This window comes from Argopecten irradians, chromosome 15 (assembly GCF_041381155.1).
Source record: "Argopecten irradians isolate NY chromosome 15, Ai_NY, whole genome shotgun sequence".
Classification (NCBI taxonomy): Eukaryota; Metazoa; Mollusca; class Bivalvia; order Pectinida; family Pectinidae; genus Argopecten; species Argopecten irradians.
Window position 1 is genome coordinate 18,276,917 of NC_091148.1, and position 27,914 is coordinate 18,304,830.

The 27,914-nt window shown below is 33.5% G+C and overlaps 1 protein-coding gene across 1 annotated transcript; it reads left to right on the plus strand.

Annotated features, from left to right (window-relative positions):
• The first annotated feature begins 598 nt into the window (after positions 1–598).
• Positions 599–25,158, plus strand: LOC138309275 (uncharacterized). The gene is made up of 15 exons (XM_069250445.1): positions 599–800; positions 5,052–5,073; positions 6,153–6,224; positions 7,826–7,872; positions 10,046–10,124; positions 11,052–11,172; positions 13,800–13,975; positions 14,654–14,875; positions 17,149–17,553; positions 18,382–18,485; positions 19,051–19,231; positions 21,107–21,445; positions 22,141–22,425; positions 23,179–23,501; positions 25,026–25,158. The coding sequence occupies exons 1-15, from the start codon at positions 732–734 to the stop codon at positions 25,029–25,031; spliced, it is 2,451 nt and encodes an 816-aa protein (XP_069106546.1). The 5' UTR covers positions 599–731; the 3' UTR covers positions 25,032–25,158.
• Positions 25,159–27,914: the final 2,756 nt, after the last annotated feature.

The window sequence follows — 27,914 nt, forward strand, 5'->3', positions numbered from 1 at the left end:
TTAATTAAGTAGAATGAACAGCGTAGCATTACCACACTCGATAATCACAATAACATCACATTGTGCTTTAGTTTATAGTGCTAGGAATGGTACAAATGTAGATTAAATATGACGGTGGTTTTCCGATATGAAAGATCCAGTGTTTCGAAACTCTTTTGTCACTTGCCATGTGAAGACAGGATTACCGGTTACATTACATTTTATATCTTAAACAAGTACCTTTGAACTCAAGGAGTCCCCTGATAACAAATGATATGCCTTTGTGTGCACCTAACGTTATTGGGATTATAGATAAATTCAGCACCGAATGTCGGCCAGGAATGTACTAGCATTGGTAACACTAATCTAATACAGTTACTTCTCCAATATCGTATGTAAAGCCACTCTCATACCTGCAAACAAATACCCACTATCTCTACGTTCGTATCATGTTCCTCGCCCGTTAAATGTATTTGTCTAAAGCTTCTGTTATCTGTTCATATGTAGTAAATTAACACGAACAATCATATAATGCTTTACCTCCCGTTCACCTCACGGGGCATATTTACAAATATAACTTTGAAATGTTTAAGCATTGGAATTCATTATACGGTCCTACAGAAGCTTTGAAATCCAACCATGGTCGTTTTTGTCACCGATGTCATCAGTGTGTATCTAACGATAAGACTTTCACCTTTAACTGACCTTCATACACGTTATTGTGGTCAACGGATGGACAGTCAGGTCCAACTATGGCGTCCACTTCTTCAGTACATTCTACTTCTGCTTTAGTGTTTATCTTTCTCTGTGTTTATCAAGTGGTAAGTAACAACTCTAACTACATTAGCTATTACATCGTTATCATTCTACAGGAATATTGGGTGTTCCACTATTTTTTAAAGATGCTACCACGGCTGACAAATGACATATTTTCACTATCAAAAACACGAGCAGACGATTTAGTATTTTTCTTCAGTTACAAAAGTTACTTACTTTATACACCATTACCACCATTGAAAAGTTTGAGCTTCTAGTTTCACTTCAAGTTAAAGTTACAAAAAATAATTAATTGCATCCCGAAAAAAATCCGTGGCACTATATCCTATATGGAATTAGATATTGATTGCGCATGCACCAAAGGCAAAATGGATTATTTTATAATATTTTTTGTGTTAATTAGACATATATATACACGATTAAACACCAATTATTGTTCAAGTGATTAATATCATTTATGCTCTGTCGGCGGTGGAGCATCTTTAAATAACTTAATTTATATTCAATAAAATGAACTCATTTCAAATGTTTGACAGTATATAATGATGTGTAACGGTCAAATCGTTCATACCAATTATAAATTTATTTTCTGTGATCAAATATATTTGTAGTTTCCCGCGGAAATATGTAAGGGATTGCGAGAAAAATATCACCTATAGCGTTAGTTACTGTAAACATGCTTATTTCAGCAGTTGCTTTATTTTATCGCTTTCTGCGCTGCCTTTAAGCGCTGATCCATGTACAGCGCTATTGTTTTGTACAAATTGGTATTTTCAGCATTGAACCACTGAATTTCACTAAATTATATCGCTTTAATGAATCATAGCGTACATTTTTGTCGCCTTTGCGCATAAATTGTTACTGCGCTAACGTAAGTTTATGGTATTACATGCTAGAAATTGACAAACGCACATTTCTCCTTGCGAATTTGTATAGATGAGAAGTTCGCGTATTGTAGTCGGGAACCTTTGGTTCTTCCGTAAAGTGAGATTTACGACAATAGTCTCGTTTATGGAAAGTGCCGATGGTTCCCGATTGATGCTAAGTTTATAGTATTGTGGAAAACCTGCAGTTATCTTAATCGGACTTTAATACCCTAATAATCGAATTTATTGATGTAGTTGGCCCTAAATGACCTTGTCGATGGGCCGTTAAACTCAAACAAACAAAATAATGTTATGTAGTTAAATTCATCAAAACATCGGGAATCTGGGTGGAGGATCATATAACTCGAAATGCTATAGTTTACGGACAATGGCGTGAAATCCTATTGCTTGGAGGATCATTTTCATATCGGACAACTGATATCAATGTCTCCAGGGGTTCCGATCACTTATCTGAACCAAACACAGTCCAGCCAAAATTTCCTTTGAAGACTACAGAGAAAGCGACGCCCAGCTTCAAAGCCACACATTCAACCACAGTGTACCGTTTTACGGCTTTTTTGGTGTGCATCAAAGGACTAAATTACCTGTTCTTTTCTGTCGCCTCCAGTTTTACTATGATATAGTCCAGGGGTGTAGAGATTGTAAGTGATAGGAACCCCTGGAGTATCGCGAAAGATGAGCATATAACCATCTTTGTGTTACCGGTGTTACATAATCTCTGCCCTACCCTCAAGATAGCACACGACTGTATGTGACCTACGGATTAACCGAATATTTGTTTGGGATTCTAAACATCAGTCTTAAATCGTTCTCTTCTAGAGCAACTAGGATTTATCCCATAACTATTTTATATGTTTCACAATGGAAAAATCATGTGATAAATTCCATAGCAGTTTGTTATCATTTATGTTTACACACTCGAGTGTGTAAACACCTACGGCGCCTCTGATGGGTCAATTCCAAGATCTCTTTATTCCGATTGGCTCTCAACTTTGGGCTACTTTTCATAGCGCATTTTCTTTTAAATAACACTGTATCAACAGTTTAACAGGTAGTTGCTTAATCAAAGTATCAAACAATAGAATATTGGCTCTTTATTTATGCACTATATTTTATGGCGGAAAGATATCACTTAATAATGTATGGTGGTAAGTTTCCCGTAATGAAGACGAGAAAATGGTCACCACGGTATAAATATAGAGCTAAAGTTATGGGATAAATAAGTTCCCAACGCGTGACTGTTGTTGATGATGTTTATCTAAACTCTCGTTAGTTAAATTTCAAAAGCTAATTTCTAAAGCTCGTGTCTTTTCAGAATTTGAAAAGACTCGAGTTGATAAACATGATAAACAACAGTCACTTGTTGGAGATTCTCTATATATTATACTCAACGCTCACACATATAGGGAAAGATTTTTTATCACTTTCATGTTTCAATGTAAAGCTGATAATTGACTCTCTGTCTCAACTAGTTGATATCCAGCTTGATATACTTCAAAATTTAAAGATGCTACACCGCTGAGGAATGGAATGTGAAAACAGGAGCAGACGACTAAGTATTTTTCTTGGGTAACAAAAGTTATTTATTTTACACCATTACCTCCATTCAAAAGTTTGATTTTATTTTAATTCACCAGAAAAAATATTAAAAATAATTAATTGCGTCCCGAAAAAATTCAATGGCACTATGTCCTACAAGGAATTAAGTACTGATTTTTTAAAACACCAAAACCATGGTGTTACATTTTTGTATCTTATATTATATTATGACGTCGAAACTAGTGTCACTATAGTATTACACATGTGTTGCACGATAGTTATGACATAGCCGTATGAAATGGATGGACGGGCAGATATGTGATTAAAGATGATATTCCATGGATTAAAGCCAAGTGGATAGTTTTCTCTTTAAACTCTCTTTAAAAAAAAAATTATGTTATATGCATGTTTATTCCGTCTTTGCATATTACAGAGTTATCTCCCTTGCGGGTATGTATCGATTGTTGCGTCATTATTTTGTGAGCGCAATTAAAGTCGTTTTCACCGAAATGTATGACGTTACGCTCGCAAACACGTGACGTCACAATCGATACCTACCCGCAAGGGTAGATAACTCTGTAATATACAAATACAGAATATTAGTCAGACACATTTAAACACGATTATACACCAGTTTTTGTTCAAATTATGGGAATCGGTTTTGCTTTGTCGGCGGTGGAGCATCTTAAACTGATGCAATCTATTTATCTGTCATGTGTGTGCATTCCGAAATATGTTGAGTTAACTGAAAAACTTAAAAGCTAAGCTATAAGAAAATACAAAATTACTCTGTGTGTGTGGGTGTGTGTGTGTGTGTGTGTGTGTGTGTGTGTGTGTGTGTGTGTGTGTGTGTGTGTGTGTGTGTGTGTGTGTGTGTGTGTGTGTGTGTGGGTGTGCGTGCGTGCGTGCGTGCGTGCGTGCGTGTTTAAGTTTTCCTTTTCGATATCATCATATATGATTTGAGCGTGATAAGGACCCATCCCTTATGCAATGAATGTAGCTAATTATATTTGCATATGAGCATTTACTCCTGGAGTATATAGTTCCTGCTACGTTTATTTGTGACTGGGTAGGAAATTAGTGGTACCCCTATGGGAATTGTTAGAGATTTAGAGGATTTAGATTTATTTTAGACAATGTAAATTTTTTACTTTTTTTAAAACGGGAGATCTTTATAATTACGATTAAATCTAATTACTAATTATGGAACTTGAACTTGTACATATTTTGAAAACATCGCTTTGCTGCCTTATATTTTCATGTTAAATGTCATTCTTTATGTTATCTTCAAACGTGGAAAAATAAAGTGAATAATTAAGTGGAAATTGATCAATTAGTTGAAATATATTTTTTAATTTAGTGTTTGATACAACACAAAAATACATGCATGTTTTTACCATGTGTTATTTCTTTGCTACATGTATGCATCCTTTATTGGTGTGTTTTAATTTTCAGCAGCATGCTTGGCTTGCGTCAATATTTTAAGTAACTGTTAAATGTTGGTTTAATGATCCAATCCAGTGCAAATATGATATATATATATGTATCACATAACTTTCTTGACCATGTCATAAATATCGTAAGACGAACGTGCAATATCACTATCATGATGTTACATGTATTTATGACGTCATATTTTATATGTGACGTCGTATAATTGTCTTGGTAGACGGAAGCGTCATGTCCGAGGCGGACGTTTATAAAGAGATGAAATTGAAAGTTTTAATAATCTTACGCTCGTGGCTATGTTTGTATGAAATTTAAGTCAAATGTTAGTTGAAGGAAATACTTTGCAATGATATTATTGATTTTTCATATTTCATTTTTACGGTTATTTATCATGATAGCCATAACAAATTTATTTTGCAGACTAGAGCTTCTACGCTTACAGGTATGTATACATTTGTTATGAGTGTGCTGTGTGGTGGGGGGATTCGTAATCTGGAGTGATGTGTATACTATATAGCACGACATAGTTCAGGTTGGTAAAGAATGTTATAAAAATTGTACTTTCATACCTACGGGTGTAATACTGGCTGGTCTATGGCAATACACTCATGCCGCCTGAGGCTGTATTGCATGGCTACCCATGCAATAAAGCCTCGTGACGTCACGGCGTCAACAAAATTTCTATTTCCTCGGTAAAATTTTAACATTTTGTTTTTTTTTACAAACTTGACTGGTTTGACTATAAAAGATGCAAACAACGGAATTTTCGATGAAACTATCATGTAAATTTTCATGGATGAAGAATTGACTTTCAGCCGTGGATTTTTTTTCGAATTTATTTCAAAATGGCGGAATGTTATAGTTGTAAAATTGCAATAAAATATCGAGGTATGAAAGAAAAATACTCTTTCATAAGTGAATATGAAGGATAGGGATTTTCTACCCTCGGGATCACAAAATGTTGCAAACCCTCGGCAAGCCTCGGGTTTTACTATATTTTGTGACCCTCGGGTCCCTATCCTTCATATCCACATATGAAAGAGTCTTATATTATTTGACAAAACCAAAAATTATTTTTCGTGACGTCGATTAGTCGCCAAGGTTATTGACATAAAATATGATTATTGCATATAAACACTTATTGCTAATTTAAAATCACCGACGGAAATTATCATGATTTAAGCATGAAATCAAAGTTATTAGTCTTTCCTTAGATTATTTATACTTGCAATAAGCTGAATGCATCTTTATTTATGTTCAACATTTCCATAACTGTTGAATATCTCATGGTGTAGATGTTGTATATCGTATCACAATACACGTTACACAGGCAATTTCTTCGCGTGAAATTCAGAGGTGTTGAAATTAAACACGACCGTATATGTATGTCTATCGAACCATCTCAAAAATACATTATATTTGCTCGATTCGCTTGATAAAACCGCATTTTATACCGAACCGGCTTTTGCATCATTCACACTTTTTTATGTTTTGTGATAGTCATTTAACATGTCTTTATAGAAAATGAACACGCTTCATCACCCAAGCGGAGCAAGCTATCTGCCATGGATATCATTGTGGCTGCAAATAGAGGTAGGTTATGAATAATGTAGCGTTAACAACGACCTAATATCATTTATTACCTGACTGGTTTGTCCTAGTTTGGTTAGTTTAACGTCCTAGTAACAGCCAGAGACATTTCAGGAAATGCTAGCTAGGTTTTAGCGGTTGACAAAAGCCGGAGTACGAGGAAAAAAATCAGCCGATCAGCATCAGTATGTGGAAAATACCTCACATGTTATTTGCACTCGCGATCCAGAGGAGAAGAACTGGTGGTAATAGGTCGGAACTTCTTAAGGACTTGTCCATCGTGGCGCCAAGAGGACATTGAATTTTGAATCTTAAAGTTATATGTGCCGTATTTTTCATACTCACGAATCAAGATGAGCTTTTGATATGTTATTTATTACCAAAAGTTACCGACATTTTGAGAATTACAGTATTTTCAATGCTTACGTTTTAATTTTATGAGTACATATAAGAGTTGAAAATGATTTTTGGCAGTACTGCCAAAAATCATTATATGTACATCTATAGTGAAGTGAAATGAGTATATACGGTCGAACCATAAAGCCAAATCGTGGTCTACAATTTCATTTGGCATTTTTATAATGTTATCAGTCATTGTAAAGTGATTTCTGCAGGTATGTTTCCATATAAACATACATAAGGCATAAAAACCAACAATTTTACAGTACTTAAATTCTGTGTTGTAACTAACGTTTGTCAGACATCTGGAATCATTTGAATGATTTTCATCAAACCTAACGGTTTTCAATAGATTAATGAAGAAAAAATAACATGTCAAAATTTTCGTCCAGTTACGGCACATATAACTTTAATGATTGCTAGGTCAATGTTCTCCATACAAGTATAAGGCAAGTTTTAGTTCCTGCGAACATGTACTTGGCTCTCATGTAAAACGTTATGCATTGTTAGGAGGGATAACGAAATCTTTACAGAAGGATATCATTCTAACGCTCTACAAACAGGAGTAGGAATGCTAAAAAAACATGTTCGATTATTATGTGACCAATTTTCCCGTTCGTTTTTCATTATTCCAGATACACATTTACACTATCACCTCAGATGTTAAGATGTCCCGATATATTACCACAAGCCCTTCACATATAGGTCGTGTGCACTAGTTCCATGTGGAGCAGTTGCTGGTTACTGAACGTAGATTGGTGCTCTTACTTTCCTCCCTTTCTTATCCTTGTACATTCTGTACTCACTTAAGTGACTCTGGTTTATGAGAGGACGTTACATCAGTCAACACAACGAACACCTTTCATTCTTATTCTAAGCATTGGTTTACTATTTGAATGCATTTGGGTTTTAGATTTCGACGCCATTATGCCAACTGATAAAATAAATAATGAAGAAAAATGTATTATTGGAACATTATCATACTTATATTTGGAAATAAGATAACGATTATTATACAGTAATAAGATACGGTACCATATCTGAAACAAAACAAAATAATTTGATTGATAAGTGACAATAGATTTTTAGGAAGGATGCATTTATTTTATTTTTTTAAAATGTGCACGTTGACAATTGCATTGAAGTTGTAGATAAAACGTGAAATATAAACTTAAATTGAAAAAAGGTGTAACCTAATGTTTTAGGAAATGGTAATCACCGTCTGATAGAAGGAGATATCGTACCTAGTAGGGTAAGTATGCACGAATGATCTTTTCATTAAGGGAGCTAATGTAGAATCTTACTATAGCTAATTACAACTTGCGAAGTCATGTTTGATTAATTCACAGATGCGATCTGTCAAATATTTTAAATCGATTTCAAAATATAATTACTAATGGCCATTATTCAAATCTAATCTTACTTGTAACAATAATTGCCATTGGCTTAAAACATGTAATCAGTTCATAACGTAAAGAAATGACGTTTATAACGTTGCAGTTGATTGGTTGATATGACAGCGTAATAACTCAAGAGAAATAAATCTACCAATAAAAGTGGAAATACAGGTACAAAAAATCGTAGAGTACTCTCATGACGAATATTTAGATTACAGTCAGACGTATTTTCATAACATAAAATACATATTTAAGTTATTCTTTAACTATTGTCTTCTTTTTTCATACTTAATTTGACTTGTGATTGGCTTATTTTTTCATTAAAACGCAATGTTTACAAGAAATGCTCTCACTATTTTATAATTACATGAGGTTATGAGTAAAGCATTATTGGAATCTTTTGTGAGTACCCTCTTTCCCTATGAAAACAACAAAACATAGCCATGTGATTAAAATACAGATCTGGCAGATCCTTATAATCACTCCGTTTAATAGTGGATCTAACAACATCCCATTAGAGGTCACGTGCTGGTGACCTTTATACCACCTGTACTTCAGATTAAATGCGTGTTCTACACCTTACTATATCCCAGTATACATATACATTTAGCTTTATTATGCTGTTTGGACGAGATGATTACAAAACCAGAAATAAATCTGACAGTTCTATAAAACTATTTCGTCCGCTGACAATCAATTGCAAGCTTCTGGAAGCAGCGATTGCTTTAGCTAATTCGACAATTCACCTGTATTGCCCTTAACGTTGTCAAATCCTTGATCATGTGAAGTGTAATAAGACATGCATTATAATCAGATTGAAAAATGGTGACTTCATTGATTAATTAAATCCTGATTAAAATGGAAAAACCTGGATATGTAAGTCCTGAAAAAGGAAAAAAAAAGGGGGGGGGGACTCTTTTGTATCTCCACAAAGTGTAATATTAGATTTAAATGTCTATAGAATACGGTCAAGGTAATTATCCATTCCCAGAAGAAAAAGGATAATTTTTACTCGAACTTTTGTTTTTAATCGGACTTTTGCTTTTGTCTTTTATTTGTTTATATATCGTAGTTTTTTAATTTGTTTATTTATCATTATTTTTTTAAATCCTATTGAAAAAATAAATGAGTAAGATACAGATCCATATTCCAACTTTTGATAAGAAGATCTGGTAACATCCCATTCGGGGTCACATTCTGACAACATCCCATTAGGGGTCAACGATCTGTTGACCTATATACTTACTGTACTTCAATTCATGTGTATTTACTCCACATAGTTGCATTACTGACTACGTTATTTTCATCAAAGCATGCTCCGACACGCTTATCTATTTTCAGAATATGACAACATACGAATTTTTCGAAATAAGGATATTGATATCCATTATTTGAAATAAGGATCTTGATTTTAATTTGTTTGACAGAAAGATCTTGGTTTCAAATATTTTGAAGTATAAGAATCTTTGAATTAGTTTAAAAGAAGGATAGATTTTAATCTTTTCGAAAGAAGGATCTAGATTTTAATAATTTTGAAATAATGACAATGATTTTAATTATTTTGCAATAAGGATCTTGATTTTGATAAGGTTGATATGTTTGGATCTTGATTTTAGTGACATTTGTAGTTTGAATTAAGGATTTTGAATTTTATTACATTTGTAGTTTGAAATGTAAGGATCTTGATTTTAATTAGTTTGAAATAAGGATCTTGATTTCACTTATTTTGAAATAAAAGAATCTTTTAGCTAGTTTAAAAAGGATCTAGATTTTAATCATTTCAAAATAAGGGTCTAGATTTTAGTTATTTTGAAATAAGGATCTTGATTTTAATTAGTTTGAAATAACGATCTTGATTTTAATTAGTTTGAAATAAGGATCTTGATTTTAATCATTTGAAATAAAGATCTTGAGTTTAAGTTTTTGAAATAAGGATCTAGATTTTAATTAGTTTATAATAAAGATCTTTATCTTAATCAAAAGTATAGATGAGATACTTATCAATCAAATTATTTCTTTCTATTGCAGAGAAGGAATGCTGTAAGAATTGAGGATTGGAAATGGATCGGGCATAAAATTCCATATGTTATAGACACCGCCGGTTTTAGTTGAGTGATTGACTTGTTCTCTCACGTGTCCTCGGCGACATGCTTCAATGAGATAGTAAAATATAACAATGGGCTCAACTATATTGCAATTTAGGAGTTCAAGTTATAAATTTAAGAAATCAATTGAAAACAACTACAAATAAATGACAAACATTCAAATATTCAAAAATAGCTATGGTCAATTTATCAGTGTTTTATTTGGGTAACTGCTCACTATGAAAGGGTATGAGTTCCAGTATTACAAGGAGACACAACACCACACCAAAATACCGCAGCCTCCCAAAACACACAGATATGCACACACCACAACACATCTAAAAGATACTTCAGCCTCCCAAAACACACAGACATTCACACACCACAACACAAAGATACCACAGCCTCCTAAAACACACATATATTCACGCACACATAACACCTAGATACTGCAGCCTCCCAAACCACACAGCCATTTACACACACACAACACCAAGATACCGCAGCCTCCAAAAACACACAGATATTCACACACACACACACACAACACCAAGATACCGCAGCCTCCCAAAACACACAGACATTTACACACACAACACCAAGATACCGCAGTCTCCCAAAACATACAGACATTCACACACCACAACACCAAGATACCGCAGCCTCCTAAAACATACGACATTCACACAACAAAACATCAAGATACCGCAGCCTTCCAAAACACACACCACAACACATTGTACACATGGGATGCCGTCATAATGATATATTTTCTACAAACCAGTGAAACTATATAAAATATGAAATATAAAATTATGTAATTGCAATTTGAATTGAAATATATTTCTTTCTTTTTTAAATATAGTTTGTTATCAATCCTTTCTATAGAAAACAAATTGATTTATTTAAAATCTATTCTTTATTAAAAAGAATTGTTTTAATTATTATAGGCTCCTATGGACTCCAGGTAATCGGCGACGCTATAGAACAGTTCAATAAAGATGTTTCCTGTATACAGTTTGTGCCGAGGATCAAGGACCAGGATTACGTGAGAATTGTCCATGGATACGGGTTGGTTTATATCCCTTTATTTTGTCGCCTTCTGCCGCTACTCACCGACTGATTTATTGCATTCGACTTTATACATCGTCGATACCCCGGGGGTTCCGATCACTTACAATCTCTACACCCTTGGGCTATGTCATAGTAAAACTGGAGGCAACAGAAAAGGTATTTTAGTCCTTTGATGTTCATCAAAAGAGGCGTATAACGGTACACTATGTGGCTTTAGAGTTCGGAGTCATTCTCTCTGTAGTCTTCAAAGGGAACGTTTGCATGCCTGTGATTGGTTCAGATTTTTTTCCTCTGAGCTGCATTCAGTTCAACTATGAGATAGTTCAGGAGTGTAGGGATCGTAAGTGATCGGAACCCCTGGAGTATCGATGATTGACTTTATTATAATACCTGTTGCCTTGTTTTCTTCTTCTTTTGCTAATTTCATATCATGGTGTTTGTGAGTTGTGTGTCCTGATAATGACTTCCTTTGATATACGACTTTATATTTTGTCTTCACGTTTGAAATTACAATCTTGTCCCAGATTTACTATTTGAAGTGTTTCGTACCCAACGTTAATGGGATCCCGTGTCATTTGGAATTTTGATGGGAATCCGTGTCATCTGGGAAATCCAGTTGATATTACTTCTTTGACCGCTAAGTGTCTCGTATCCTAAATACATACGTTTGTAAGGATCTCGTGTTATCCGGAACATACCGTTCATATTACTATATTTAAATTTCCGTTTTTTCTCTGCTATATAAGTTTACTAACTGGGAAATCGTTTAAACTTGTGTTAAAGCAGTCGGTTATCGCGTAAGAATACATACACCGAAACACTGACTTCCGCAAGTAGTGTTAAAACGTAACAGATTTGCCTATATTGTTTCTGTATCTTTAAACAATTAAACAAATTTGAATGTAATGAATATTTTAAATTATACTTCAGACAACAAAATATTTGAAAACAATACACAAATGGAATGAAAAAGATAGTGTTATTGTGGAAATATAGTTTGTGTGCTTCCGGAACTTGACAAAGTTTCCAGCCAATTTGGAGCAAAATTCCGGGATTCCATTAACTAAAAGGCTGTTAAATCAAACGTATCACCTTGAAAAAAAAACGAAGTTTTATTTCATCGCAACGTTAAATCTAAAAGAAAAAGTCGGTTGAAATGTAAATATAAGAAATTATTTCTATTTTTTGTTGTTTTACTGGTGTGTAAACATTTAAAATTATATTGCTGCTAATTTCACTGTTACGATATGTAACTGAAACATTTGATATTTAAACATTGACATTGTAACTTGATGATTTAGCTCCCCAGAAGCATATGTAAGCCTGTAAGAGAACCGAAATCTAGGTATCATATGTTCCTGGTTTTGAAAAAAACGCCTTCAAACACCGCATGTTCAGTGACTTCGGGTTTTGTCGGATTCCGAATCGTATCACGTGGCTGACGTTCGACACGACCTGCACGTGGTGAGCCAGGTAACTAGCGGAAGCGCACAGGTATTTGTTTACGTTTTCCTTCTGGCTAATATGAGCAAATTATGCTGGTGTATGTCCACAGATTGAGTATTTGAAACATCCAATTTACACATATTCCGTAAAATATTGTGTGTATCAAATATTGTAATGTGCGAGCATTATTTTCTTTGTAGATAGAGACTGCTGAGGTCGACCACATGTTTTGTTTATGAAAAATTGTTGACATTTTCTTTTGGTTTCACAACTCTCGTTTTACTTCGAGATTGTCCCGACGATGTTCTGAAGAGTTCGGAATGATTCGGCATCTTTCGAACCTATTTTTCACGTTAAAACGATTTTTTACTTTTATAATTAAAATACTTCCAGTGCTGCAACTTTATAAAAAGTGGTAAAATTAGAAAGTTTAAAACTCAGACAGACGGAGAGAAATATGTATAACACTTATTATGACAAATTTCATTATATAAAAATAACATTTTGACAAAAAGAGCGAAAGTTATTGACCATACAACTTTAAAATATCTGTCCAAAAAATGCAGTTTACACACCAGTAAACAACAACAACAAAATAATTCCTTAAGTACAATCACTTCTTTAATCCAAATATTTATGTTCAATAAACTAGTGAACTCCAATTCTCTTCATTTCCCAATGAGGATTTTGCTTCGCAGTTCACTTCATTTGCACGACCTTAACTTTCCTTTATCAATCAACGGAGGCAATAATAGAGTTGACAATTATTCATTTATTATTTTTTCTACTTTAAGCATTAGAGTGAAACATATACAGTGAACCCTGATTGTCCGGACGCCGATAAACTACACCAACTGAATGAAACCAGAATGATACTGTTAAACATTTTATTTTCGCGTTTTATATACCTACTTCATTTTCGCGAAGATTTCTGGTGTTCTAATTTATCTGTGTTTTACACCGTTTCGCGGCGATTTAATTTCTCGATTATCCGCGAATTTTGATCACACGCGAAAATGAATTCAACAAATATTTGTTTTGTTTTATGGGATTCTGATCACAGCTGATAAGTAGATGTAAAATAAAACACCTACCAGATCATACGATTATATGTTTTAATTGACACAAAATGATAAACAGTTGTAAAGTATATATAATATGAAACATTTGTTATTTAGGTGTCATTCATCAATCGGCCGTGACGGCGGAAGACAGGATGTTACGTTGGGGGACAACTGTTATTACAAAGGAGTCGTCATGCACGAGTTGACGCATGCGGTAGGGTTCTTTCATGAGCAGAGTCGGTACGATCGGGACAAGTACGTGGAAGTACGATGGGAGAACATCATGGACGGTATTTAGCATATTCGTGTTCTCTTGTTTTGATTAAAATTTCAATGTTTCAAATGGTTTTTTTTATCAAAATATACACCATGGATTGTATTTATTTGTAAAATAAATTTATTTGTAAACTGATATAACCCCCTCCACCTTCCCGACAAAAATATTTAAAAAAAAAAAAACAATAATAATAATAAAACAGCGGACCCTGTCTTTACTAACCACATCAGAAGGTAAATTAATATTGTCTTATCAGATAACAAAGAAAACCATTTTGAATGATATTTATCTTCTTCTCTCCGGTCTTCCCTGCAATTCCAGTAAATCAACATTGGAGTCTTTTTTCTTCTTTATTTCCATTTTAGATCATTTTAGTGTTATTATTACTTTGTTACGTTGAATGGAAATCGGTATTTATATTGGTATTATCGTGTAAATATGACACGGTGGATCAAAATGTACTTATAGGAGGTCAATTGAATTATTTTGAGTCTTATGATTTCAATATGTGCTTCTTTGCCAAAAAAGTGCATTGATATAATTTCTTATAATTTTACCATGTTTTTTGTTTTGTTTTTTGTTTTTTGTCATAATTAAATAAGTACATTGATATCATACGTTCTTATAAATTTATCATATGCTTCATTGCCGTTATTAACTGTGTACATTTAAAACATTTCCCCTTATATAGGAAAAGATCGTGATTTTGTCGCCGAGTCCCGTAGCATTCTGAACACTCTAGATTCACCATACGATTACGGAAGTGTCATGCACTATGGCGCTACCACATTCTCCAAGAACGGTAACCCAACTCTTAAAGCACTGTTTGATGATAAAGGGACCATGGGACAGCGAGATGGGTTTAGCGCCGTGGATGTCTGGAAAATCAACAAATTGTATGGATGCGCAACTGGTACCTGATTTAAATTATTAACTACTACCCTTAATTTATTATTTCCTACTTTGAAATGAACTAATATCCGTCTTCCATCTGGTGGAGGCTCAGTCTATTCAAGGTGCTACGCCGCCGATGAAAGGATTTTTTTTTTTCTTTTATAAAAATAGGAGCAGACAGATTAGTTATTTTTCTTAATCAACAAAAATTTCTTACTTTTCACTATTATCATTATTGGAGAGTCTGAGCTTCATATATTGAATTTTATTTTAAAAGAATCAAAGTGTTAATCAAAAGTGTATATATATACGATTAAACACCAATTATTATCCATATATATATGTATTGAAGACTGTAGACCAATATTCTTTCGCACTACTCAATTCTGCGATTTCCATTTTAAAACAAGTTCGACAAACTTAATATAGTTCATATGAAGACATCTAGATTTAATACGCCGATTGTACAGGCCTTATAAAATTCGCGAAAGTAAATCGTCCGCGAAAGAACGTTGGTTTGCAGTATGTTTAAATATAATTTTGGTCGGCGTTGGAGCAACTTTAGCATCTTTATAGATGCTTTACCGCCATCAGAGCATAAACGATACAAATTGTTTGAACAAAAATTAGCGTTTACTCGTGTAAATATATGTCTAATTAACATAAAACATTATATGAAATAACTTAATAACCGTTATAGAATATGTCCAATTAATAGAAATAACTTGCTTTTGTTGGATGTGCAATCAGTATTCATTCTATATTGGACATAGTGTCAAGGACATTTTTCTGGACGCAATTAATTATTTTTAATATTCTTATCTTGAAGAAAAATAAGAAACTAAAAATTTTCATTGGTGGTACATGTAATGGCTTTAATTAAGTAATTTATGTAACTGAAGAAAAATATAAATTCATCTGTTCATGTTTTTGATAGAGAAAATATTATTTTGGTCAATGGTGTAGCATCTTTAAAGAATCAATATAATAATGGCTTATTTACTATGCATTCAGCGTTCGAGGACAGGGTGTAACGTTTACCTGCTTGGTGTATCCATCAGTATAATTCAGTGTGCTAGCACAGAACATACATTTGTCAAGTATACCGTACAACTCTTGTCTGTAGATACCTTATAATATGATTGTGCTCTTATTTTAACAAATTGCTATACTATTTGTTTAATACACATGTCCATTTGCTATTAGCTGAAGAAATTATTTTCCTTTTGAAACCCTTTATGCTTTGATTTCATTTTTCATATGTTCAAGTTTTTGATAGAGAAAATATATCCTATTTGTCAGTGGTGTAGCATCTTTAAAGAATCAATAAAATAATGGCTTATTAAAGATGCTCCACCGCTGATAAATGGTATTTTTCCACTATCAAGTATTTTTCTTCAGTTATAAAAGTTACTTACTTTACACCATTACCACCAATGAAAAGTTTGAGCTTCTAATTTTACTTCAAGTTAAAAATATGAAAAATAATTAATTGCATCCCGAAAAAATCCTTAGCACTATATCCTATATGAAAACAAGTACTGATTGCGCCTGCATCAAAGACACAATAAATTATTTTATACTATTTTTTATTGTTAATTAGACATATATGTATACGATTAAACACCAATTATTGTTCAAATGATGAATATATTTTATGCTCTGTCGCAGGTGGATCATCTTTAATTGAACGTTCAGCGTTCGAGGACAGGCTGTTATGTTAACCTGCTTGGTGTAGCACTATATCTTTGAAAACATACAATTGTTTAACATAACTGTTGTCTCTTATTTTAACAATTGCTACACTAACTGTTTAATAGTCCATGGTCATTTGTTATAAGCTGAAGATTATTTTCTTTTTGAAACCATTTATGCTTTAATTTCATTTTTTCATATTTATATTTTACTTAAGTCTCTCAACATTTTGTCCCTACACTTCTGCAGATATACATGTAGATTGGACCTAAATTATTTTATTTGTCGATGAACCGTAAAATAAAACAAATAGACGATCTACAATTGCTAATTCAATAATTGATAAAAGAAATGATAAGCAAGATTAAAGCGAATAAACGTTTTATATGGACACACTGAACGTTGGCACTCCGGATTTCTCCAACTTTAAGAATTCTCGCGTGCTTGCATCAGAGTCATCAAAAATTATGTAACTTGTAGTTTATGCATTTATATACACTGAACGATTTCAAATCTTTCTTTTGGTCAACAGTTTAGTAAAGAACGTGTTGCAGAGGACACATATTTGGATGGGCTTTTTCTACGATAATTTTTCAGATGATGCTCCGAAACCACTGTGGATGATCCAACCTACAACTACAACAGTTATGGCAACTACTGAGAAACCAACAACTCAGAAACCAACAACTCAGAAACAAACAACTCAGACACCAACACCTCAGAAACCAACACCTCAGAAATCGACAACTCAGAAACCAACAACAACCCAGAAACCAACTACTCAGAAGCCAACTTCTCAGAAACCGACAACTCAGAAACCGACAACAGAGAAGCCAACAACTACCCTTAAGGCGACGGCAAATGCCACAACTCAAGCAACAAAATATCCAACGTCAGCGTCGTCATCAGTTTCCATGACAACGAAACTCCTCACAGATATTACGTCCAGGAGTCCAATTACTACGCCCACACCCATCCTACCGTGTTCAAAGGATCCATCATGTAGGTCAATGTACTTTTTCAACATATTATAAACTTGGATAAAACATAGATAGAGCATGTTACTTAATAATTTATTTTCCTTTCGCAGAAGGACTCTCACACCATTTTCCATATTTGATTATTTTAATTTTTGTAAGCACGAACTAACATCACTCACTTTATTACAGATATATTCAGCATTTACATTTTTTTTTACATCTCAATCATTGATACAAATTTAATATAGATAATTGATTTGATAAATATGCATTACAGTTAATTTTCAGCAAATTTGGAATTTTTATTTTAAAAATATATGACAGGAAAGAAAACTTTTTTCTCTTATACCTACACGTGTAATACTGGCTGGTCTACGGCAATACCCTCATGCCGTCTGGAGCTGGATTGCATGCCTTGTGATGTCACACCGTCAACAAAATTTCTATTTTCTCGGTACAATTTTAACATTTAAAAAAATAAACTAGGCTAGGTTTACTTTAAAAGATACAGACAAAGTTAACGGGTTGAAAATATCACGCAATTTTCATGTACAGAGAATTGACTTGCACTTGCTTTTTTTTCCTCGAATTTATTGCAAAATGGCGGTAAATTGCAATAAAACGCAGAGGTATGAGAGACAAATACTCGTTCATACGTTTTCATGAAGGATAGGTATATTTAACCCTCGGGATCACAAAATGTTGTAAAAACCTCGGCAAAGCCTCGGATTTTACAACATTTTATGACCCTCGTGTTAAATATCCTTATGCTTCATGTCCACATATGTACGAGTCTTATATTAAGTAAAACAAGTCGATGATTAACTTGTGGTATCGGTGTGTTTCTCAGTGCCTCCAGGTATTAGCGGACCACCGGACACTTTTGATGCGGTTGTATTCCAAAATTCTTTACGAGTCTATTGGACCAAACCCTGCACAGATCATCATATAACCGTACGTATGGCGTTACATCTAACACTTAAACTTTCTGTAGAAACAAACATGTGGGATTTCATGGTTCAGTGACCATGTGATGCTCTTATTGCGAAAATCGCCAAGACATACCGTATAGCCGGTTAGTTTCGCGGGGATGATATTTTCGCGATTTCGCGGACATTGCTATGATCACGAAAATTTGATCTCCGAATTATTCAGAAATGGTTCATCCATATATGTACCATAAAAACAAGATCATAAGATTTAAAACTGCAATTGTTTTCCCGCGAAAAGTTTGACCCGCGTAAGTATCCGGCTATACGGTATGCATTCCTATTTCTAAATTCTAAAATACTGTACACCAATTTTATTTCGCGTACAATTTTTTTTGCAAATTTTGCCTTGAAAGAACAGTAAGAATACAAGTTTGTATCTGCAAATTGATATCTTTTACAAATATTCTGAAATGCTATTCCATTTAATTTCAAATCTGATAACTTAATATCCGCGAATATACATTGAAATGCAAATGGTGAAATTAAGTAAGAAAATCGAAAGAAATTATTGCTTAAATTATATACAGGCCTATATACTTACTTACTGGCAATCATCTGGGAGAAAAATAAAAGTGATGATCGACCCCACAAAGTTGACTTATTACATATCAACCATTTATCATCCTGGGAAACGGATTCAAGTAACTATAGCAACACAGACAACACTAGGAGAAGGTCCAACATCTGACGTCATCAGTACCTATTCAGGTGAGAAGTGACATCATAAAAATGTATATTGTGTTATAATTTAATTTCATGTTACACTCATTTTCATTGGTAAGAAGTTTGTGGTTATTTTTGCATACTTTACGGCGAGTATTATGACGTCACACACGAAGAACGTTTTCACGGAAAATTTTGAAAGCGACACAGTCATTGGTCAAATTAAACTATTGTCCAAGACATCAATGCGTTACAACTTAATTTATTTTGTTGTAAAACTAAGTAAAAGCATGAAAATTACGTTGGTAGCTTATCAGTACTTTACAGAGTTATTTAAACTAAATTATAAAAAAAATTCAAAATTTCCCAATATATCTTGGGTTCAAATATCTTGAAGCCAGAGACAAAAACAGGATGGACATTTTCTTCAAAAACGTTTTTGAATATGACTTCATAAATCCCTTCGGCCTCGGGTAATATCACTTCCTCGACTTGATAAATCAATGTATCCACCTGAAAATACGTCGATATCTGTATAATAAGCGTATATAGAGAAATAGCATCGTTAATTCACAGTATGACAACCATCGTGCATAAAATCACGTCATAAAAGGATAAAATGTATTTTTCTATGTTCATTGCGGCTTTGAATAGCAGAAGCTATCTACATATCCCGTGGAGTGCGTTAGCGTTAAATGTTGTAAAAGCCTATTAGGGTTTTTCTGGTATTGAAACACCGAAGTATGCTCATTTATATTCACTTTTATAATTCATACTGTAATCCAGTTTTCAGTTAAAACATGGCTGCGCTATAATAACGATGTTTACAGCAACTTGCAGATATCGCACTGTTTTGTGAAAAAGTCTCTTCTAAAGACAGAAGGAATTTACATTCTCGGGTTTTTTTTTCAATTAACAATTATAGGATAGTTAGATTGCATTTATTGGAGATATAGGCCTACATGTAAATGCAATTTGGGTGGCAGATAAATAGAATAGCGCCCAAACGTTTTACTTTCTATTTCAAAGTAAAACATGATTTAGATGCGAGTGAACATTTGAATTTCCCGCTTCAGCCATTTAACCTCAACAGCCAAGTTCAATGTGATATAAAATAGCCCCTATAAAAATGAAAAGACAACAACGATGTTTTTCAGTTGCTTTTCAGTTTACTTTCAATGATCCAGACATTCAAAAGATTTTTTATAGATTCATAACCAAACTCAACTACATTACATTCAACTACAAAGTCAATTTTCCCGCGCGGACTAACATGTTGTCAGTAAACATCCATTTATGTAGATATTACTACACCATTTATTGGCTCATAATTCAGATCACGATTATCATTAGAGTAATGGGACTCGCTGTGGCAAAATGTAAATAAATGTAAATAAATGTTTACATGTTATACGAAATAGATTTATCTTGGTTATATTTGTTTTCAACATTACATTCAGAGAAAACATTGATAACACTGCCGTCTGGACCCCACACGAAGTTTGAAGCCCTTTTAAATCTGGATGAGAGGTTAATCACTCAGATATGCACCTGTTTCTAATGTAAATAGTTAGATGTTTAACGTTTTGATAGAGTTATGCAACCTATAAATGGAATCATTTTAAGTAATATTTCATTATTCTGTGATTTTGGAAATTAAAACATGGCTGTGATGTCATCTTTTGTTATAGCTTGAGGTATAGTCGGAGCAAAGTCTACTATTATCACCTCCTGCTGTTGAATAGTTACCTTTTGCTATGGAATAGTTTGTGAACTATTAAAGCACTATACCTCAAGCTATTAGACTAAGAACATGGAGACTAAATACATTTTTACATAGACACGTGTCTGTATCGAGTTTTGTGTCCTTTGGTTTTTTGAATTTAATTTCAATATCAAAGGATTATCCGTTTTTTTCAGCATGTGGATTTGAAATCAGCCTCAAAGAAGCTGGAACCTTCGACAAGATTCATTCTCCATACTTTAACCAAGGTTATTACGAGGCCGATGTCGCGTGCCAATGGACCATACACATTCCCATAGGTCAAAGGTTAAAGGTCGAGTTTCTTTCACTTGACCTTGTTACCAACGCGAGATGCGATGGTGACTTCGTCTCCGTCAATGACGTCATGTTTTGTAATGATGTCCCGCAGAACGGTTATATCCTCAGTGAGAACTCGACCAATCAGATCACGTTTTACTCTCAACCCGGACCGTCGAAGAAACATGGCGGATTTAAAGTTTTCCTTAGCGTAGATGGTGAGATATAAATAGATTATAACGATAATCGAACTTTAAAATTAAAGTGTAATTAATACAAAAGGTATGTTATCCTTGTATAACATGTGGCAAATAAACAGAACATTTATAACACATGCATACATGATCATGTTAATCATTGGATGAACGTTATGGGGATGGGTAGCTTGCATATTTAAATTGCGATGACGTAGCTCTGAACGACGGACGGACGCTTATATTCGCGGTTGTTTTATATTTCGCTTTATCAAAATCATGGTTTTATATATCGTAGCATGTCGTACGAGTAAAATTTCATAGTTAAGAGCTGTGGAGAGCTGGGGCATTTCATGATCAAAAACACTGTTTTACAAAGTATAAAACATTTCACAGTGCGTGTATAATGTCCTCTTAACGTGACAATATCTTAAAAGTGATGACGTCATTATGACGAAAATGGTTTTCAGTAGAATCAAATTATTATTTTTTATATTATGCAAACAATAAAACGTTTGATTGCATGTTTTCTTATACCAAAATATCTTTTTTGTTGCTCATGTATGTCAAGTAATAACATTTTGAAAGTGTAACCTGATTTATGGGACACCCTGTATGTACGAAAATGTACCCCCGAGAATAAGTTCCATACAATAAAACGCGAAATTTTACTCCCGCGAAATTTAGCAACTATACAGTTCCTGCTTATTTTTTTTCAGGTAAAAAGCCCAGGAATGTTACGACTGTAGCTATGCCAGGAGTTATACAATTGTACTGGCAGCCACCTGAGGGGAAACAAGGGACACATTTTGCTTACGATCTGAAATATCGCCTGATTTCCGATCATCACGTATCCGAAATTAGATTAGATTCTAACAGGAACCATTTCCCTATCACAACCGGCACCCACTATGGCCGGGAGTACGAAATTAAAGTAGCAACCATCGATGTCATTGATGGGGTAGAAGCAAAGGGTACCGACTACAGCACAAATATCCGAGCAGGTAAAACAATCGTAGCAACTCCGTTAATGTTCGGATTATATCCTCAAATCAATTTAGTATAACTTTCAGCAATTTAGTTACAATGCTTTGATAGAAACGTTTATTTGATCATGAAAATAACTTCCACGACCTTATTTTAGTGGTGTTTTAATTTTTCTGTTTTTTTTTTTTTTTTTTAAATTTTCATCCTTAATGGGAATTACTGTCATTGTAACTAGCGTTTTAGACTTCCATGATCTACTGTACCTCAGGGTATACTAATACAGCCATGTTATTCGCGAGTTTTAATTTACAGTAAAATAAAAAAAAATAGCGCAATTAAGGCGATTTACCTCAATAATTAAAATCGGTAGTAGTCAACAGAGAGACAATCGGAGAGCTCAAGTTGATTGCGAAGGTGACCGTTGCGAGATCCAAGTTTCAACTTCCGTTTAAGCTTAAACAGAACTCGGGTCTGAGTGTCGGATCCGTTTAAGGTAATCTGTGCTTTAGAGATTTCTTCCGTGTTGTATTATTGCTGAAGGCATCATATCTGAAATTAAACATGTTATTAGAGGTAGGAATCCTAACGAACAGATCTCCGGGTGTTGGCCAGTATTTGGGTTACACGGAACTTTCGTCAGGTTCTTAGTTCCGTTTAAGTTAAACGGAACAAGGTACTAGGAACTCGCAACCATCTTCAGCTCTCCGAGGCAATAAATGTACTATTGTTAGTTTACGAATATTATGCCATTTTAATTATCTTTATTTCAGCTTGTGGCAGGAACATCACAGTCGGTAATCCTGGGATCGTAAGAAGTCCTCATTTTCCACAGAAGTATGAACCGGGCACGATTTGTGAATGGAATCTCATTATCGAAGACGGATATGATTTGACCTTGACCTTTCAGGAACTTGACCTCCAGGTGACGCCGGACTGTCTCTCCGATTTTGTCGACATCTCAGGCGAAGGGAGATATTGTACAAAATCTGACCTTCTTAATAGTACCCTCGTGTCGAGGTCAAAGGTTACTACTATCCGATTTGTTTCAGATGACGAAATCGAGATGAAAGGATTCCTATTGCAGTATGCTAAGGTAAGTTGTAATTTTAATGATCTTTTGACCCGTAGAGACTAATATATGGAAAAAAATAAAAGCAACAAAAGGAATTTAGAAATAATAAGTATATAACTTTAATTAAAGATGTTTTTAATTTGCTCTTAAGGATGTACTCCTCTGAGAAGTCAAAATTTTCTTGTATTAAACTTTTTTTCTCATATAGATTTTTGGAAATAGGAGTTCATGCCATAAAAGAAAATAGAAGAAAAAACATATGTCCGTGTGCTCTTTTTTGAGCTATTGTCACTCAAAGATACCTAATTGACAAAATATTGGATTTTATGGGAATTTTGCCGTTTTGACCATAAACACAATAGATTAAAGCGATAATTTCCGAATGAGGTGTTTGATATGTATGGATGTTTGTAGAATTTATTTTCTAGTAGTCTTCTTTAAAAATATACCAGTTTTGATCAATAAGACTTACATTTTTTCTCAGAATAACAACATATGCTACCCCTACCCCTTAATTTTGAGCTTCAAAATGCACCATTTTCAGCCATTTTTGCCAAATTTAGCCCTTTATAGAAAGAGTTCTGGTATTAAACTTTTGTTAATATTTTGCATATCAACAGGGAAAGGGTTGTTCTTTCTAAATCAGGCAGAAAAATTGGGGGTCCGTGTGCTTACTTTTTTGCTCCATTTGAATATTTGTTATTTTTCAGTATTTTCGAGTAAAAAATAATTGTGCTCTAATTACCATTAAATGTAAAAATAAAGTGACAAAAGTGTATCATATCACACATTAATGCTCAATATTTTAATTACCACGAACCCAGTAAAGATTTACTGCAAAAATTAGCTCGATACAGCCAAAAATACTGACGCAGTGATGATTTAAGTAAAAAAACAATTTCAGTAAAAAATGGTAAAATTGTAGCTCTACTCAAAGCGAAAAAGACAAAATTTCAAAATGGCCGCCAAATGGGCCATTTCTTAAAATCCCCATATAAAAAAATCTGCTAAAACTAGATATGTAATTTTTTGATAAAATTTGCAACTGGTAACTTCCTACACATATTGATAAATTTTATTTGAAAATCTCATAACTTCTTTGATATATGTCGAAACGAGACTTCAACGGGACTGAAACCTCAGAAGAATACAACCTTAAACTCATTAAACCTTCAAAAGCAACATAATTCTATAATTTATGAGTCCGTTATATTTTTGGAGCGAAAAAGTGAAACATTTAGAAATATTTGTGCTAAGAAATGCAATGAAATATATGAAACTGATCAAGGAGAATAATGTGCTATATGTCTTATTTATACCGGAGATATAATGGGGCGTTGTTTCGCAATTTAGACAGAAGAAATACAGCATATATCACGTCCCTTTATAGTTGAGCTACAATGTAATTAAATAAGTGTCATTTAAGTGTGTCTTGAAGAACAACAAATGATCAGTGATGATAATGCGTTAATAAGTATTTTGAGTATTTTTATAACGATATTGTCTTATATTTGAACATTACAAACCTAATATATTTTTTTGCAGATTTAATCAACTCCTTTGTACGGATCAGCATTGATGACTATAGAAGAACAACAAATCTAGAGTTGCTCGAATAGCAAGCTGCTCGCAAAACTATAAGTCGACTTTTAGTTCAATTACATTATCTAATGATGCCTTTGTTGGTTTTTGTTATTTTTGTTCCTTATCCTCAGCTAACATCGAATGTTTAGTTGGGACTTTCAATCATGGGTTCTATACCTTAAATGTAAGTCCACTTGGAATGATCTTTCTTTTCTAAAATATGGTAATGGGCTGTGCAACTCCATTCAGTAGCGTATAGGTACATCTGATTTGTTAAAAGTCATTTCGTTTTGTAAGTAGGTATTATGGTGACTGATTTCTTCCATATTTGCAGTGTGTAAAATCATTATTAATTAGCTTTTCTTATTATGACTCCGCATCGAGATGAGGGAGCCCCATATTGTCCGTTAGTCTGTCTGCCGGTCTGTCCATTTTTTTAAAATTAAACATGATGGGTGAAACTAGACTCTTGTTCTCAAATCTGGTAGAATGGTTACCCATGTTTTCAAAAATGCTTGCTTCTCAGCGGCCATATTGGATTTAGTGATTGAGACAAAAATGGAAGTTTCATAATAAACTATATTCTAAAGCAAAGTTGTTCCCTTGACTAAACTTTAATAACTTTTTTTAACAAGAAAACTGCTCTATTAAACTTGGGATGATAATTCTAAGGAAAACTATTCCATTCAACTTGTATCTAGTTTGTTGTCAGATAAACTTGAAAATTAGAAACGAATTATTAAAATATACAAGCAAAAACTGTTTCTTTCCTTGCTCTTAGCAAACTTGTTTAGCAGTTTAAATGTGGTATGTAATTAAGTATGTCCACTCCTCAACATAACTTTGCAATCAGGATTCTGGTTTAATGCTTGAATTGAACCCACTTTCTGAAAGAACATTAATTTTGGTGACATAGAATTATTTATCATTAAAACACTGTTACAATCAGCATGCTTAAAAATTTATGGCTAAAACAGTGCATTTCATTCTCTCATACCGTTCTTATAATCTGTATAATGAAAAGTACTTATAACAAAGATTTATTTTGTTCATCCCTGGAGGTTCGTTGTGTATTATGAAGAGTACTTATAATAGATTTATTTTGTTCATTTCTGGAGGTTCGTGTGTTAATGAAAAGTACTTATAACAGATTTATTTTTTTCTGGTCTGTGTATGTCTTAGTTGTGTATAATGAAGAGTACTTATAACAGATTTATTTTATTCATCCCTGGAGGTTCGTTGTGTATAATGAAGAGTACTTATAACAGATTTATTTTATTCATCCCTGGAGGTTCGTTGTGTATAATGAAGAGTACTTATAACAGATTTATTTTGTTCATCCCTGGAGGTTCGTTGTGTATAATGAAGAGTACTTATAACAGATTTATTTTGTTCATCCCTGGAGGTTCGTTGTGTATAATGAAGAGTACTTATAACAGATTTATTTTGTTCATCCCTGGAGGTTCGTTGTGTATAATGAAGAGTACTTATAACAGATTTATTTTGTTCATCCCTGGAGGTTCGTTGTGTATAATGAAGAGTACTTATAACAGATTTATTTCACGAGGTTTGTGTAATTCATTCCCTGGAGGTTCGTTGTGTATAATGAAGAGTACTTATAACGATTATTTTATTATCCTGGAGGTTCGTGTGTTAATGAGATATATACAGATTTATTTTATTCATCCTGGAGGTTCGTTGTGTATAATGAGAGTACTTATAACAGATTTATTTTATTCATCCCTGGAGGTTCGTTGTGTATAATGAAGAGTATTATCGGGGTTTATAACAGATTTATTTTGTTCATCCCTGGAGGTTCGTTGTGTATAATGAAGAGTACTTTATAACAGATTTATTTTATTCATCCCTGGAGGTTCGTCGTGTATAATGAAGAGTACTTATAACAGATTTATTTTATTTATCCCTGGAGGTTCGTTGTGTATAATGAAAAGTACTTATAATGAAGAGATTTATTTATTTTGTTCATCCCTGGAGGTTCGTTGTGTATAATGAAGAGTACTTATAACAGATTTTATTTTATTCATCCTGGAGGTTCGTTGTGTATAATGAAGAGTACTTATAACAGAGATTTATTTTATTCATCCCTGGAGGTTCGTTGTGTAAGAGTACTTATAAGATTTTCACAGTTTTATTTTATTAATCCTGTGTGTGTAAGAAGAGTATTTATAATGAAGAGTACTTTATAAAAGATTTATTTTATTCATCCCTGGAGGTTCGTTGTGTATAATGAAGAGTAACTTATAACAGATTTATTTTTTTTGAAGAGTACTTTCATCCCTGGAGGTTCGTTGTGTATAATGAAGAGAGTCATCCTGGAGGTTGTTGTGTATATGAAGAGTACTTATAACAGATTTATTTTTATTCATCCCTGGAGGTTCGTTGTGTATAATTTACTTATAACAGATTATTTTTATTCATCCCTGGAGGTTTCGTGATGTGAAGTATAATGAATACCTTACTTATAACAGTACTTATTAGATTTTTTTTCATCCTGGAGTTCGTTGTGTATAATGAAGAGTACTTATAACAGATTTATTTTATTCATCCCTGAGGTTCGTTGTGTATAATGAAGAGTAAACTTATAACAGAGATTTATTTTATTCATCCCTGGATGTTCGTTGTTTATAATAAGGTTTATAACAAGATTTATTTATTCATCCCTAGGTTCGTTGTGTATAATGAAGAGTACTTTATAACAGATTTATTTTTTTCATCCCTGGAGGTTCGTTGTGTATAATGAAGAGTACTTATAACAGATTTATTTTTTCATCCTGGAGGTTCGTTGTGTATAATGAAATACTTATAACAGATTTATTTTTTTCATCCTAA